A 14,247-nucleotide genomic window follows, 5' to 3' on the forward strand; every position below is an offset into this window, starting at 1 on the left:
GAAGCATGTTTGGAAGCTACAGTTAAATAACAATTCCAGAGGACCTGATAGGCCATGTCTCATGCTATTTAGAAGGCATTCTGGGATATTGTCTTGGCCCATTGATGCACTGTTCTTGGTCTTAGAGAGAGAATTAAGGACCTGTTCCCTAGTGATTGCAGGGAGAGTTATATTTGATGGTATTTCATGAGGAAAGCTTGAGAGGAAGAGAGGGGTAAAGTTGGAGCTGAATTTATCATCCAGTAGGTTTGCTATGACTTCTGGCTCGGTATAGGTGGCTCCATTTACAGTGAGCTCTGCACACAATTGTGTATTGCCTTTGAGATTGCAGACAAAGTTAAAGAATGTCTTGAGGTTGTCTTTGGCCTGTAAAGCCAAATTTACCTCAAATTTGGCTTTGGTAGACTTTATTTGTCCTCTGAGTTGTTTGTTTAGTTTTCTGAGAGTGTTGTTATCCTGCTGGGTGCTGCACCTCCTAATTTTTGCCATGATTTTCTCCTTCCATTATACAGCCTATTGATTTTGTGACTCCACCAGGCCGGCTTGTTTTTGAGTTAGTTCTGTACTTTTTCCTTTTGGGTACAGCTGCCTCCATGCAGCTATTAACATGTTTTTATAGGTTTTCTGTGAACAGTTCTGCATAGGCAGCAGTGTTCTCAGGGTTTATGGGGTCTTCACATTTTCCCAGATTATCACTTAATAGCAGGAAGTTAACCTTAGAGTAGTTCCTGAATATTCCAGGGTTAATTGGGGGTCCAGGTTTTATTTATACTTTAAAAGAGACCATTTTGTGGTCTGACCTTACCCGGGAAGACATTACTCTAGGGGGTGTGCAGCACTCTCTTAGATTTAGTATAGTTGCACCCCTGGTTGGTGTATTAACAATCTGGTCCAAGGAGTTTTTGTTTACAAAATCCAGGAATCTCTCTGCCTGTACATTTGGTGTTGTATAGTTTTCCCAGTTAATAGTAGGATAATTAACGTCATCTATGAATATGGTATTGGTTTGGGTGGTGAGTATTTCCAGTAAGTTTAAATACACGGTACAGGTTTCCAGGGTCATAGAGAGAAACCTGTGGCTTGCAAGGAAGTGGCATTGGATTGTGCCTATGGTGATTTGAACATGGAGCAGCTCAGGTGTATTGTCCTGTTTGACCAGCCTTGAAGGTATATTTATTTTTGATGTAAAGAGAGACACTTCCACCTTTGGTCCTTGTCTGTGTAGTAGCTGGTCTAAATGTGTGAAAGGAATTATAACCTTGCACTGTCAGTGTGCTCTCCATGGCATTAAACCATGTCTTAGTGACTGCACAGACATCAGCATTCTTTAGGATGAAGAGAGCGTCCAGGGAGTGGTGGTTTTTGTTTAGTCTCCTTGTCCTGCTGGTGTTCCTTCCACAGCTTTAAACCATGTCTCAGTAACTGCACAGATGTCAACAATCTCCAGCATGAGAAGTGCTTCCAGGGAGTAGAGCTTCTTGTTTGTACTGGTTTATGGTAGCATGAGGAATTGTATTTGTTTTCTCATTTATTTGTATGTTTGCCCATTTTAAAGAAAGTATGTTGAATTCATGGTATAATTTTCATTCCAAGAATGCCTAGGAGAGACATAAACAGTTATGCCATGACAATGAGCTTGAAGTGGTTAGGCTGGTGGTTAGAGGGTGCTAACTGCTTCTGCAACAGACAGGGAAATGAGCAAACTGTTGTATCATATGGTCCCTATCTGTATGCATTCTGTTCTTCAGTATTTCACTTAGTAAGAAAATATCCTGTTTAAATACAGATAGTGTCCATTGTAATGCAAAGATCCCATTTATGTATGGATATCCCCCATTCTTTTAAGTAATGTGAAAAAGTACAGTGGTCATGAGAATTTATAGTATACGTTTTGGAAGAATAAACTCATTAAAAATGCAATAACTGAGAACAATTCTGATGACAGAAACTCAAGTCTGCATTTATTGAATGGGGAAATTTCCCTTTCCGCAATAGACAGCAACCAAAGAGTTGGCTGTGTTAAGTGAGTAGATGCAAGGGTGCATGGAGGCTATATGGGGGTGTTTTCCTTTCATGTAAAACACAAGATTGAATTCCACTTCATATTCATTTTAGTGGTGGTGCTGCAGTAGCATTGTTGCCTCACAGTAAGACATTGTCCTGTTAGATTCTCAGCAAGAGGGTCTTCTGTGTGGAGAGATGCGTGAATGGGCGTGCCTTTGTTGAAGGTTGCGCATCAGGGCCGGCAACTCGGCACGTAAAAATCTACTGCCAATCATTAGCGGACCGGAGTTCTACTGTGGCGAACCCTAACTGGGAAAAGCCGAAAGACACAACAAAAATTCATTTTTAAGTCAAAGTAGAATTGATATTCTTGTTGTATCAAGCCGCATCACAGAATCATGCATTTTATTTTAAAAATTCTAAGCTGCTTATGGACATAATAAAAGTTAGAGATAAGATATAAAAAAGTATTATTTTGTTTAAAATGTCATAACAAAATGCCAGTAGAAAAGTAAAAATGGAAAATGACAAAATCTTGAAAGATTATTGTCTTTATGCTTTCTTCTGATGTAACACTTTCCTCCTTTAAGTTCTGTGACTTTTCTTGAACAGGTTCACAAAAACAGCTAGATGTACAGTCATTAAAAGATAGAATCATCATTTCCTGGAATCCAAGTGGGCACAAGTCATTCTGCTGCTATATAATTGACTGGGGTCCAGTCACTGGAGAAGATGTTTATGATATGAAGACGGCAAAACTATCTACAAACTGTTACAACTATACACTGGAAGGTAATTCAGATTATTTAGTAGATATAAGCTCTCATAAAAAATATAAACAGATCTGTCTTGGCTTAACTACCCCTTTTATGTTGCAGAAAAACATTTTAACTGATTATTTATGACCTAAACAACATCTGTGCATTACTTAATGACAGGTCAATATGGGTATATTTTATTATAATTATAGTGTGTTTGGTCTGATCATCATAAAATTTGTGTTTTTTCTGGACAATCATAGAGGACTAAAGTTGGTAAGTAATGACACATTTGAGTTTCAGGCTTTATATCCTTCAAAAAATGCAAGTCAGGGTCAGGCCAAGATGGAGAGCTGTCATAGCCGGCCTTAGGCATAAGCCTACTTGGGGGCCGTCTAGGGCGCCGCTCTGGTAGAGGCACTTTTCCAGTATTTATTCGGTGTAGGTAGACCAGGATGGGGGCACCAGGTAGTGTGGTGGGGGGGTGCCGTGGAGCCCTTTTGCCTAGGGTGCCACTTGACCTAAGGCTGCTCCTGAGAGCTGTTAACTGCACTGAAATTTTTCTCTGCTTAATTTAATTTATTCTGACAGGAATTTTTATGAAATAATTCATTTTAAATCCAATTTTTACTGGGAGTTTAATATTTAAGTAGTTCTATTTAAAAACAAAAAAAAACAAAAAAATATTCCTTGTTTTCCTGCCTCTCCTAAACTAGTTAGACCAGTTTACAGGCCTTGCTGTATCCTGGGCTGTGTTGTAGTTCCTGTGTTGTCCATTGCCTTACTTGGATAGAAGGAAGTTTCTTAGCTCACCAGTGGGAGTGGGGAGCCTTGAATAGCCTACCTGTCCTTGAGGGAAGTGACCTCAGCACAAGAAGCTGTAGTAATTGGTCATTTTGGACCATTTCTAGCTCTTTTGAAGTTCCCTGGTTAAAATCTGCCTCTGGCATTTTTTGAAGCCATATTGCTCAGACACAGCTCCACGTGGTCCTGTTGAGTCTTCCTGGCTAAAGAGAACTGAAAAAAAGCGATTGCTTTCCTGATTAAGTATCCTGCTGTTTTTTATATTTGTTTTACCTTCTACTGCTTACCTGCAGCAAGCTTTAACTGTTTTCATAGTTATTTACTGCATTTTTTTATTATCTGCACTTAAAAGTACATTTTAGTCGAAATTAGTCTAATTCAAGTCGAAAAGTGTTTGTTTGCTGTTTAATTTAATTGTTTGGCTGCCCACTAAAGTGTGCTAGCCTGTACTACTGACTTGTTGCCTTTTCTGCATTTCTGTGTGTTTCTATTTAAAAACAAAAAAAACAAAAAAATATTCCTTGTTTTCCTGCCTCTCCTAAACTAGTTAGACCAGTTTACAGGCCTTGCTGTATCCTGGGCTGTGTTGTAGTTCCTGTGTTGTCCATTGCCTTACTTGGATAGAAGGAAGTTTCTTAACTCACCAGTGGGAGTGGGGAGCCTTGAATAGCCTACCTGTCCTTGAGGGAAGTGACCTCAGCACAAGATGCTGTAGTAATTGGTCATTTTGGACCATTTCTAGCTCTTTTGAAGTTCCCTGGTTAAAGTCTGCCTCTGGCATTTTTTGAAGCCATATTGCTCAGACACAGCTCCACGTGGTCCTGTTGAGTCTTCCTGGCTACAGAGAACTGAAAAAAAGCGACTGCTTTCCTGATTAAGTATCCTGCTGTTTTTTATATTTGTTTTACATTCTACTGCTTACCTAGAGCAAGCTTTAACAGTTTTCATAGTTATTTACTGCATTTTTTATTATCTGCACTTAAAAGTACATTTTAGTAGAAATTAGTCTAATTCAAGTCGAAAAGTGTTTGTTTGCTGTTTAATTTAATTGTTTGGCTGCCCACTAAAGTGTGCTAGCCTGTACTACTGACTTATTGCCTTTTCTGCATTTCTGTGTGTTTCTATTTAAAAACAAAAAAAGAAAAAATATTCCTTGTTTTCCTGCCTCTCCTAAACTAGTTAGACCAGTTTACAGGCCTTGCTGTATCCTGGACTGTGTTGTAGTTCCTGTGTTGTCCATTGCTTACTTGGATAGAAGGAAGTTTCTTAGCTCACCAGTGGGAGTGGGGAGCCTTGAATAGCCTACCTGTCCTTGAGGGAAGTGACCTCAGCACAAGAAGCTGTAGTAATTGGTCAATTTGGACCATTTCTAGCATTTTTGAAGTTCCCTGGTTAAAATCTGCCTCTGGCATTTGTTTGAAGCCATATTGCTCAGACACAGCTGCACGTGGTCCTGTTGAGTCTTTCTGGCTACAGAGAACTGAAAAAAAGTGACTGCTTTCCTGATTAAGTATCCTGCTGTTTTTTTTTTATTTGTTTTACCTTCTCTTCTTACCTAGAGCAAGCTTTAACTAACAGTTTTCATAGTTATTTACTGCATTTTTTATTATCTGCACTTAAAAGTACATTTTAGTCGAAATTAGTCTAATTCAAGTCGAAAAGTGTTTGTTTGCTGTTTAATTTAATTTAATTGTTTGGCTGCCCACTAAAGTGTGCTAGCCTGTACTACTGACTTATTGCCTTTTCTGCATTTCTGTGTGTTTCTATTTAAAAACAAAAAAAGAAAAAATATTCCTTGTTTTCCTGTTTAAAACTGTTGGTTTAAAGGTTCTTATCCTTTTGGGAGTTTTTTTTCCCTTTGTTATTAAAAAAAAATTTTTACTCCCCTAGTACCTTAATAGATGCCCTTAAAGTGAAGGGCTGTTAATTTTTTTTAATTTTGCTCTTTTAAGTTCCCGGGTTAAAAATTGCCTTGGCTTTTTTTTGGGCCTATTTAACAACCCATTCCTTTGGGTTTCCGGGCTCCTAAAAAAGTGACGTTTCCGTTGTATCCTGCTTTTTTTTAAATTTTGTTTTTTCATGCTTCCCTGAGAAGAATTTTTTCTTTTTTTAACCATTTTTTTTTTGCCTTAAAAGTACTTTTGGGAAAATTACTAAAAACAAAAGTGTTTTTTGGGTTTTTAATTTAATTTTTCTCCCCCTAAATTTCTGTTATCTGCTTTTCCCTTTTTGACTTTTTTTTCAAAAAAAAAAAAAAAAATTTTCCCTTTTTTTTTCCGTTTTAAATAGTTCCTTTTTAAAGGGCCTTTGCTGTTTTTGTTTATTCCGGGTTTTCCAGCACTTAGGGGAAAAGTTTTTACTCCCATATGGGGCCTTAAAGTCCCTTTTGAAAGTATCAGCCAAAAGTGTTTTGGTATTTTAATTTTGCTCTTTTAAGTTCCCGGGTTAAAAATTGCCTTGGCTTTTTTTGGGCCTTTTTCCAAAAATTCCTTTGGGTTTCCGGGCTCCTAAAAAAGTGACGTTTCCGTTGTATCCTGCTGTTTTTTATTTGTTTTTTCATGCTTCCCTGAGAAGAATTTTTTCTTTTTTTAACCATTTTTTTTTTGCCTTAAAAGTACTTTTGGGAAAATTACTAAAAACAAAAGTGTTTTTTTTTAATTTAATTTTTCTCCCCCTAAATTTCTGTTATCTGCTTTTCCCTTTTTGACTTTTTTTTCAAAAAAAAAAAAAAAAAATTTTTGTTTTCCTGCCTCCCTAAAATTTGCCCGTTTCGGTTTGGTATCCTGGGTTTTTATTTTTTTCCCATTGCTTACTTAAAGGGGAAAAGTTTCTTAGTACCATATGGGGCCTTAAAGTCCCTTTTAGGGAATACCTACACAAAAGTGTTTTGGTATTTTAATTTCTGCTTTTAAGTTCCCGGGTTAAAAATTGCCTTGGCTTTTTTTGGCCTTTTTCCAAAACCCCCATTCCTTTGGGTTTCCGGGCTCAAAACTAAAAAGGACGTTTCCGTTGTATCCTGCTTTTTTTTAAATTTTGTTTTTTCATGCTTCCCTGAGAAGAATTTTTTCTTTTTTTAACCATTTTTTTTTTGCCTTAAAAGTACTTTTGGGGAATTGCTTTAAAGCAAAAAGTGTTTTTTGTTTTAATTTAATTTTTGGGTCCCCTAAATTGCTGCCTTTAGCTTATTGCCCTCTTTTCTGTGGTTTTTTTTAAAAAACAAAAAACAAAAAAACCTTGTTTTCCTGTTCCCCTTTTAAAGTTTAACCTTCTGTTCCTGGGCGGTTTACCTGTTTTCCCTTTGTTATTAAAAAAAAATTTTTACTCCCCTAGTACCTTTAGCCATGCCCTTAAAGTGAAGGGCTGTTAATTTATTTTGGCCTTTTTTAGTTTTTGGTTTCCCGGGTTAAAAATTGCCTTGGCTTTTTTTGGGCCTATTTAAAAACCCCCATTCCTTTGGGTTTCCGGGCTCAAAACTAAAAAGACGTTTCCGTTGTATCCTGCTTTTTTTAAATTTGTTTTCCTTCTTCTTTAGAGAAGTTTAATTTTTCATTTTTTTTTTGCTTTTTATTACTGCCTTAAAAGTATTTTTAAAAAATTATTTAATTAAATAAAATTTTTTTGCTTTTAATTTTTTTTTCTGCCCCTAAATTTAGCCTTATCTGACAGTTTTTCTGTTTCTGTGGTTTCTTTTAAAAAAAAACAAAAAAACCTTGTTTTCCTGTTCCCCTCTTTAAAGTTTACCCTTTGCTTACCTGGGCGGTTTACCTGTTTTCCCTTTGTTATTAAAAAAAAATTTTTCTCCCCTAGTACCTTAATAGATGCCCTTAAAGTGAAGGGCTGTTAATTTATTTTGGCCATTTCTACCCTTTTTTAACCCCGGGTTAAAAATTGCCTTGGCTTTTTTTGGGCCTTTTTCCAAACAATTCCTTTGGGTTTCCGGGCTCCTAAAAAAGTGACGTTTCCGTTGTATCCTGCTTTTTTTTAAATTTTGTTTTCCTTTTCCTCTTTAGAGAAGTTTAATTTTTCATTTTTTTTTTGCTTTTTATTACTGCCTTAAAAGTATTTTTAGCAAATTATTTAATTAAATGAAAATTTTTTTGCTTTTAATTTTTTTTTCTGCCCCTAAATTTAGCCTTATCTGACAGTTTTTCTGTTTCTGTGGTTTTTTTTAAAAAACAAAAACAAAAAAAATACCTTGTTTTCCTGTTTAAAACTGTTAAAGTTTACCCTTTGCTTACCTGGGCGGTTTACCTGTTTTCCCTTTGTTATTAAAAAAAAATTTTTACTCCCCTAGTACCTTAATAGATGCCCTTGGGGGAAGTGTGGCTGTTAATTTATTTTGGCCTTTTTTATTTTTTGGGTTTCCCGGGTTAAAAATTGCCTTGGCTTTTTTTGGGCCTTTTTCCAAAACCCCCATTCCTTTGGGTTTCCGGGCTCCTAAAAAAGTGACGTTTCCGTTGTATCCTGCTGTTTTTTATTTGTTTTCCTTCTTCTTTAGAGAAGTTTAATTTTTCATTTTTTTTTTGCTTTTTATTACTGCCTTAAAAGTATTTTTAGCAAATTATTTAATTGTAAAAAGGGGTTTTTTGCTTTTAATTTTTTTTTCTGCCCCTAAATTTAGCCTTATCTGACAGTTTTTCTGTTTCTGTGGTTTCTTTTAAAAAAAAAAAAAAATACCTTGTTTTCCTGTTTCCTTTTAAAGTTTACCCTTTGCTTACCTGGGCGGTTTACCTGTTTTCCCTTTGTTATTAAAAAAAAATTTTTACTCCCCTAGTACCTTTAGCCATGCCCTTAAAGTCCCAGGGCTGTTAATTTTTTTTGGCCTTTTTTAGTTTTTGGTTTCCCGGGTTAAAAATTGCCTTGGCTTTTTTTGGCCATTTTAAAACCCCCATTCCTTTGGGTTTCCGGGCTCAAAACTAAAAAGGACGTTTCCGTTGTATCCTGCTGTTTTTTATTTGTTTTCCTTTTCCTCTTTAGAGAAGTTTAATTTTTCATTTTTTTTTTGCTTTTTATTACTGCCTTAAAAGTATTTTTAAAAAATTATTTAATTAAATGAAAATTTTTTTGCTTTTAATTTTTTTTCTGCCCCTAAATTTAGCCTTATCTGACAGTTTTTCTGTTTCTGTGGTTTTTTTTAAAAAAACAAAAAAAAAAAATTTCCCTTTGTTTTTCCTCTTAAATATTGGTTTACCCTTTGCTTACCTGGGCGGTTTACCTGTTTTCCCTTTGTTATTAAAAAAAAATTTTTACTCCCCTAGTACCTTAATAGATGCCCTTAAAGTGAAGGGCTGTTAATTTTTTTGGCCTTTTTTATTTTTTGGGTTTCCCGGGTTAAAAATTGCCTTGGCATTTTTTGGGCCTTTTTCCAACAAATTCCTTTGGGTTTCCGGGCTCAAAACTGAAAAAGTACGCTTTCCTGTTAATTCCTGCTTTTTTTAAATTTTTTTTTCCTTTTCCTCTTTAGAGAAGTTTAATTTTTCATTTTTTTTTTGCTTTTTATTACTGCCTTAAAAGTATTTTTAAAAAATTATTTAATTAAATGAAAATTTTTTTGCTTTTAATTTTTTTTTCTGCCCCTAAATTTAGCCTTATCTGACAGTTTTTCTGTTTCTGTGGTTTTTTTTAAAAAACAAAAAACAAAAAAATTTCCCTTTGTTTTCCTCCCTTTAAATGTTAACCTTTACGGCCTTCTGACCGGGCTTTTGTTTCCCTGTTTTCCATTTTATTTGGATAAAGGAATTTTTAGTAATGGGATAGCCGAAAGTTTCCGGGGGAAATATGGGCATAATTGGTTTTTTGGCCTTTCTACTTTTTTGGGCCCCCCGGGTTTCTGTTGGGTTTTTTAACCAACCAAAATATTCCTGTTTCTTCCTCTCAAAATAAAAAAGTACGCTTTCCTGTTTGCCTGTGTTTTTTTTTGTTTTCCTTTTCCTCTTTAGAGAAGTTTAATTTTTCATTTTTTTTTTGCTTTTTATTACTGCCTTAAAAGTATTTTTGGGAAATTATTTAATTAAATGAAAATTTTGCTTTTAATTTTTTTTTCTGCCCCTAAATTTAGCCTTATCTGACAGTTTTTCTGTTTCTGTGGTTTTTTTTAAAAAACAAAAACAAAAAATTTCCCTTTGTTTTCCTCCCTTTAAATGTTAACCTTTACGGCCTTCTGACCTCTGTTTTAGTTTTTTGCCATTTTATTTGGATAAAGGGAATTTTTACCCAAGTATAGCCGAAAGTTTCCCTTAAATGTCGCCAAAAGTGTGAAAGGGTTTTTTGGGCCCTTTTGCCTTTTGAATTCCCCGGGTTTTGTCTTTTTTTAACCAACCAAAACCCCCGTTCCGGGGTTTTTTCCTCTAAAAAACGAAAAAGGCTGCTTTCCTGTTGTATCCTGTGTTTTTTTTTTTTTTTTTATTCTAGTTTACCTGAGAAGCTTTAATGTTTCTGTTTTTAGTTTTTTAATTTCGCACAAAAGCTTTTAGTAAATTGTCAATTGCAAAAAGTTTTTTTTCTGTTTAAAATTGTTTCCCCCCATTTGAGCCTTATCTGACAGTTTTTCTGTTTCTGTGGTTTTTTTTAAAAAACAAAAAAAAAAAAAATTTCCCTTTGTTTTCCTCCCTTTTTAAATGTTAACCTTTACGGCCTTCTGACCTCTGTTTTAGTTTTTTGCCATTTTATTTGGATAAAGGGAATTTTTATACCATAGTAGTTGTGTCCTGTTTAAATGTCGCCAAAAGGTTTTTTGGCCTTTCTACTTTTTAACCCCCTTTAAAAAAATTCCTTGGTTTTTTTAACCAACCAAAACCCCCGTTCCGGGGTTTTTTCCTCTAAAAAACGAAAAAGGCTGCTTTCCTGTTGTTCCTGTGTTTTTTTTTTGTTTTCCCTTTAGTTCCTGGGCAATTTTAATGAATTTTTTACTGTTTTTTATTACTGCACAAAAGTAATTTTGTAAAATTGCAATTCAATTTTGGGTTTTGTTTAAAATTGTTTCTCCCCTTTGAGCCTTATCTGACAGTTTTTCTGTTTCTGTGGTTTCTTTTAAAAAAAAAAAAAAATTTCCCTTTGTTTTCCTCCCTTTAAATGTTAACCTTTACGGCCTTCTGACCTCTGTTTTAGTTTTTTGCCATTTTATTTGGATAAAGGGAATTTCTTAGCTCCCCGGGGGGGAGGGGGGTTGTGTATTTTGGGGGTGCCCACCAAAGGCTGGAAATTGGGCTTTTGGGCCTTTCTCCCTTTTTGGCCCCCTTTAAAACCCCCATTTTTAACCTTTTCGCCCTACGTGGCCGTTAGCTTCCGGGTCGGTGAAAAAGTCTGTTTCCATTTACCTGTGAATTTTTTTTACCCATGATGGAATTTTTAAATTTTTTTTTCTGTTTTTAGTTTTTTAATTTCGCACAAAAGCTTTTAGTAAAATTGTCAATTGCAAAAGTTTTGTTTTTTTTTTAAAAATTTTTGGGGCCCCCCCATTTGAGCCTTCTCGACATTCCTTTTTCTTTTGGTTTTCTTTTAAAAAAAAAAAAAAATTTCCCTTTGTTTTCCTCCCTTTTTAAATGTTAACCTTTACGGCCTTCTGACCTCTGTTTTAGTTCCTGTTTTATTGCCTTAGGATAAAGGAATTTTTTATAAAGGGGGGGAGGGGGGTTGTGTATTTTGGGGGTGCCCACCAAAGGCTGGAAATTGGGCTTTTGCCCCTTTTTTTTGGCCCCCTTTAAAACCCCCATTTTTAACCTTTTCGCCCTACGTGGCCGTTAGCTTCCGGGTCGGCTGGTAGTTTCCTGTTTTTCCTGCTGTTTTTTTATATTTGTTTTACCTTCTACTGCTTACCTAGAGCAAGCTTTAACTGTTTTCATAGTTATTTACTGCATTTTTTATTATCTGCACTTAAAAGTACATTTTAGTCGAAATTAGTCTAATTCAAGTCGAAAAGTGTTTGTTTGCTGTTTCATTTAATTGTTTGGCTGCCTACTAAAGTGTGCCAGCCTGTACTACTGACTTGTTGCCTTTTCTGCATTTCTGTGTGTTTCTATTTAAAAACAAAACAAACAAAAAATATTCCTTGTTTTCCTGCCTCTCCTAAACTAGTTAGACCAGTTTACAGGCCTTGCTGTATCCTGGGCTGTGTTGTAGTTCCGGTGTTGTCCATTGCCTTACTTGGATAGAAGGAAGTTTCTTAACTCACCAGTGGGAGTGGGGAGCCTTGAATAGCCTACTGGTCCTTGAGGGAAGTGACCTCAGCACAAGAAGCTGTAGTAATTGGTCATGTTGGACCATTTCTAGCTCTTTTGAAGTTCCCTGGTTAAAGTCTGCCTCTGGCATTTTTTTGAAGCCATATTGCTCAGACACAGCTCCACGTGGTCCTGTTGAGTCTTCCTGGTTACAGAGAACTGAAAAAAAGCGACTGCTTTCCTGATTAAGTATCCTGCTGTTTTTTTATATTTGTTTTACCTTCTACTGCTTACCTAGAGCAAGCTTTAACTGTTTTCATAGTTATTTACTGCATTTTTTATTATCTGCACTTAAAAGTACATTTTAGTAGAAATTAGTCTAATTCAAGTCGAAAAGTGTTTGTTTGCTGTTTAATTTAATTTTTTTGGCTGCCCACTAAAGTGTGCTAGCCTGTACTACTGACTTATTGCCTTTTCTGCATTTCTGTGTGTTTCTATTTAAAAACAAACAAAAAAAAATATTCCTTGTTTTCCTGCCTCTCCTAAACTAGTTAGACCAGTTTACAGGCCTTGCTGTATCCTGGGCTGTGTTGTAGTTCCTGTGTTGTCCATTGCCTTACTTGGATAGAAGGAAGTTTCTTAGCTCACCAGTGGGAGTGGGGAGCCTTGAATAGCCTACCTGTCCTTGAGGGAAGTGACCTCAGCACAAGAAGCTGTAGTAATTGGTCATTTTGGACCATTTCTAGCATTTTTGAAGTTCCTGGTTAAAATCTGCCTCTGGCATTTTTTTGAAGCCATATTGCTCAGACACAGCTCCACGTGGTCCTGTTGAGTCTTCCTGGCTACAGAGAACTGAAAAAGTGACTGCTTTCCTGATTAAGTATCCTGCTGTTTTTTATATTTGTTTTACCTTCTACTGCTTACCTACAGCAAGCTTTAACTGTTTTCATAGTTATTTACTGCATTTTTTATTATCTGCACTTAAAAGTACATTTTAGTCGAAATTAGTCTAATTCAAGTCGAAAAGTGTTTGTTTGCTGTTTAATTTAATTGTTTGGCTGCCCACTAAAGTGTGCTAGCCTGTACTACTGACTTATTGCCTTTTCTGCATTTCTGTGTGTTTCTATTTAAAAACAAAAAAAAAAAAAATATTCCTTGTTTTCCTGCCTCTCCTAAACTAGTTAGACCAGTTTACAGGCCTTGCTGTATCCTGGGCTGTGTTGCAGTTCCTGTGTTGTCCATTGCCTTACTTGGATAGAAGGAAGTTTCTTAGCTCACCAGTGGGAGTGGGGAGCCTTGAATAGCCTACCTGTCCTTGAGGGAAGTGACCTCAGCACAAGAAGCTGTAGTAATTGGTCATTTTGGACCATTTCTAGCTCTTTTGAAGTTCCCTGGTTAAAATCTGCCTCTGGCATTTTTTGAAGCCATATTGCTCAGACACAGCTCCATGTGGTCCTGTTGAGTCATCCTGGCTACAGAGAACTGAAAAAAGTGACTGCTTTCCTGATTAAGTATCCTGCTGTTTTTATATTTGTTTTACCTTCTACTGCTTACCTAGAACAAGCTTTAACTGTTTTCATAGTTATTTACTGCATTTTTTATTATCTGCACTTAAAAGTACATTTTAGTCGAAATTAGTCTAATTCAAGTCGAAAAGTGTTTGTTTGCTGTTTAATTTAATTGTTGGCTGCCCACTAAAGTGTGCTAGCCTGTACTACTGACTTATTGCCTTTTCTGCATTTCTGTGTGTTTCTATTTAAAAACAAAAAAAAAAAAAATATTCCTTGTTTTCCTGCCTCTCCTAAACTAGTTAGACCAGTTTACAGGCCTTGCTGTATCCTGGGCTGTGTTGTAGTTCCTGTTTTGTCCATTGCCTTACTTGGATAGAAGGAAGGTTCTTAGCTCACCAGTGGGAGTGGGGAGCCTTGAATAGCCTACCTGTCCTTGAGGGAAGTGACCTCAGCACAAGAAGCTGTAGTAATTGGTCATTTTGGACCATTTCTAGCTCTTTTGAAGTTCCCTGGTTAAAATCTGCCTCTGGCATTTTTTTGAAGCCATATTGCTCAGACAAAGCTCCATGTGGTCCTGTTGAGTCTTCCTGGCTGCAGAGAACTGAAAAAAAGTGACTGCTTTCCTGATTAAGTATCCTGCTGTTTTTTATATTTGTTTTACCTTCTACTGCTTACCTAGAGCAAGCTTTAAATGTTTTCATAGTTATTTACTGCATTTTTTATTATCTGCACTTAAAAGTACATTTTAGTCGTAATTAGTGTAATTCAAGTCGAAAAGTGTTTGTTTGCTGTTTAATTTAATGGTTTGGCTGCCCACTAAAGTGTGCTTGCCTGTACTACTGACTTATTGCCTTTTCTGCATTTCTGTGTGTTTCTATTTAAAAACAAAACAACCAAAAAAATATTCTTTGTTTTCCTGCCTTTCCTAAACTAGTTAGACCAGTTTATAGGCCTTGCTGTATCCTGGGCTGTGTTGTAGTTCCTGTGTTGTCCATTGCCTTACTTGGATAGAAG

At 35.9% G+C, this 14,247-nt stretch overlaps 1 protein-coding gene across 1 annotated transcript in view; it reads left to right on the plus strand.

Moving 5' to 3' along the window:
- The window catches only part of LOC122794706 (interleukin-6 receptor subunit beta-like), a 1,250,292-nt gene that overhangs the window by 992,304 nt on the left and 243,741 nt on the right, over window positions 1-14,247 (plus strand). The window contains exon 9 of the mRNA XM_044063351.1: window positions 2,617-2,796. Coding sequence (XP_043919286.1) covers window positions 2,617-2,796 — 180 coding nt within the window. The remainder of the gene's footprint in view (window positions 1-2,616; window positions 2,797-14,247) is intronic.

This window comes from Protopterus annectens, chromosome 2.part1 (genome assembly GCF_019279795.1).
Source record: "Protopterus annectens isolate FY-2018-M chromosome 2.part1, PAN1.0, whole genome shotgun sequence".
Classification (NCBI taxonomy): Eukaryota; Metazoa; Chordata; order Ceratodontiformes; family Protopteridae; genus Protopterus; species Protopterus annectens.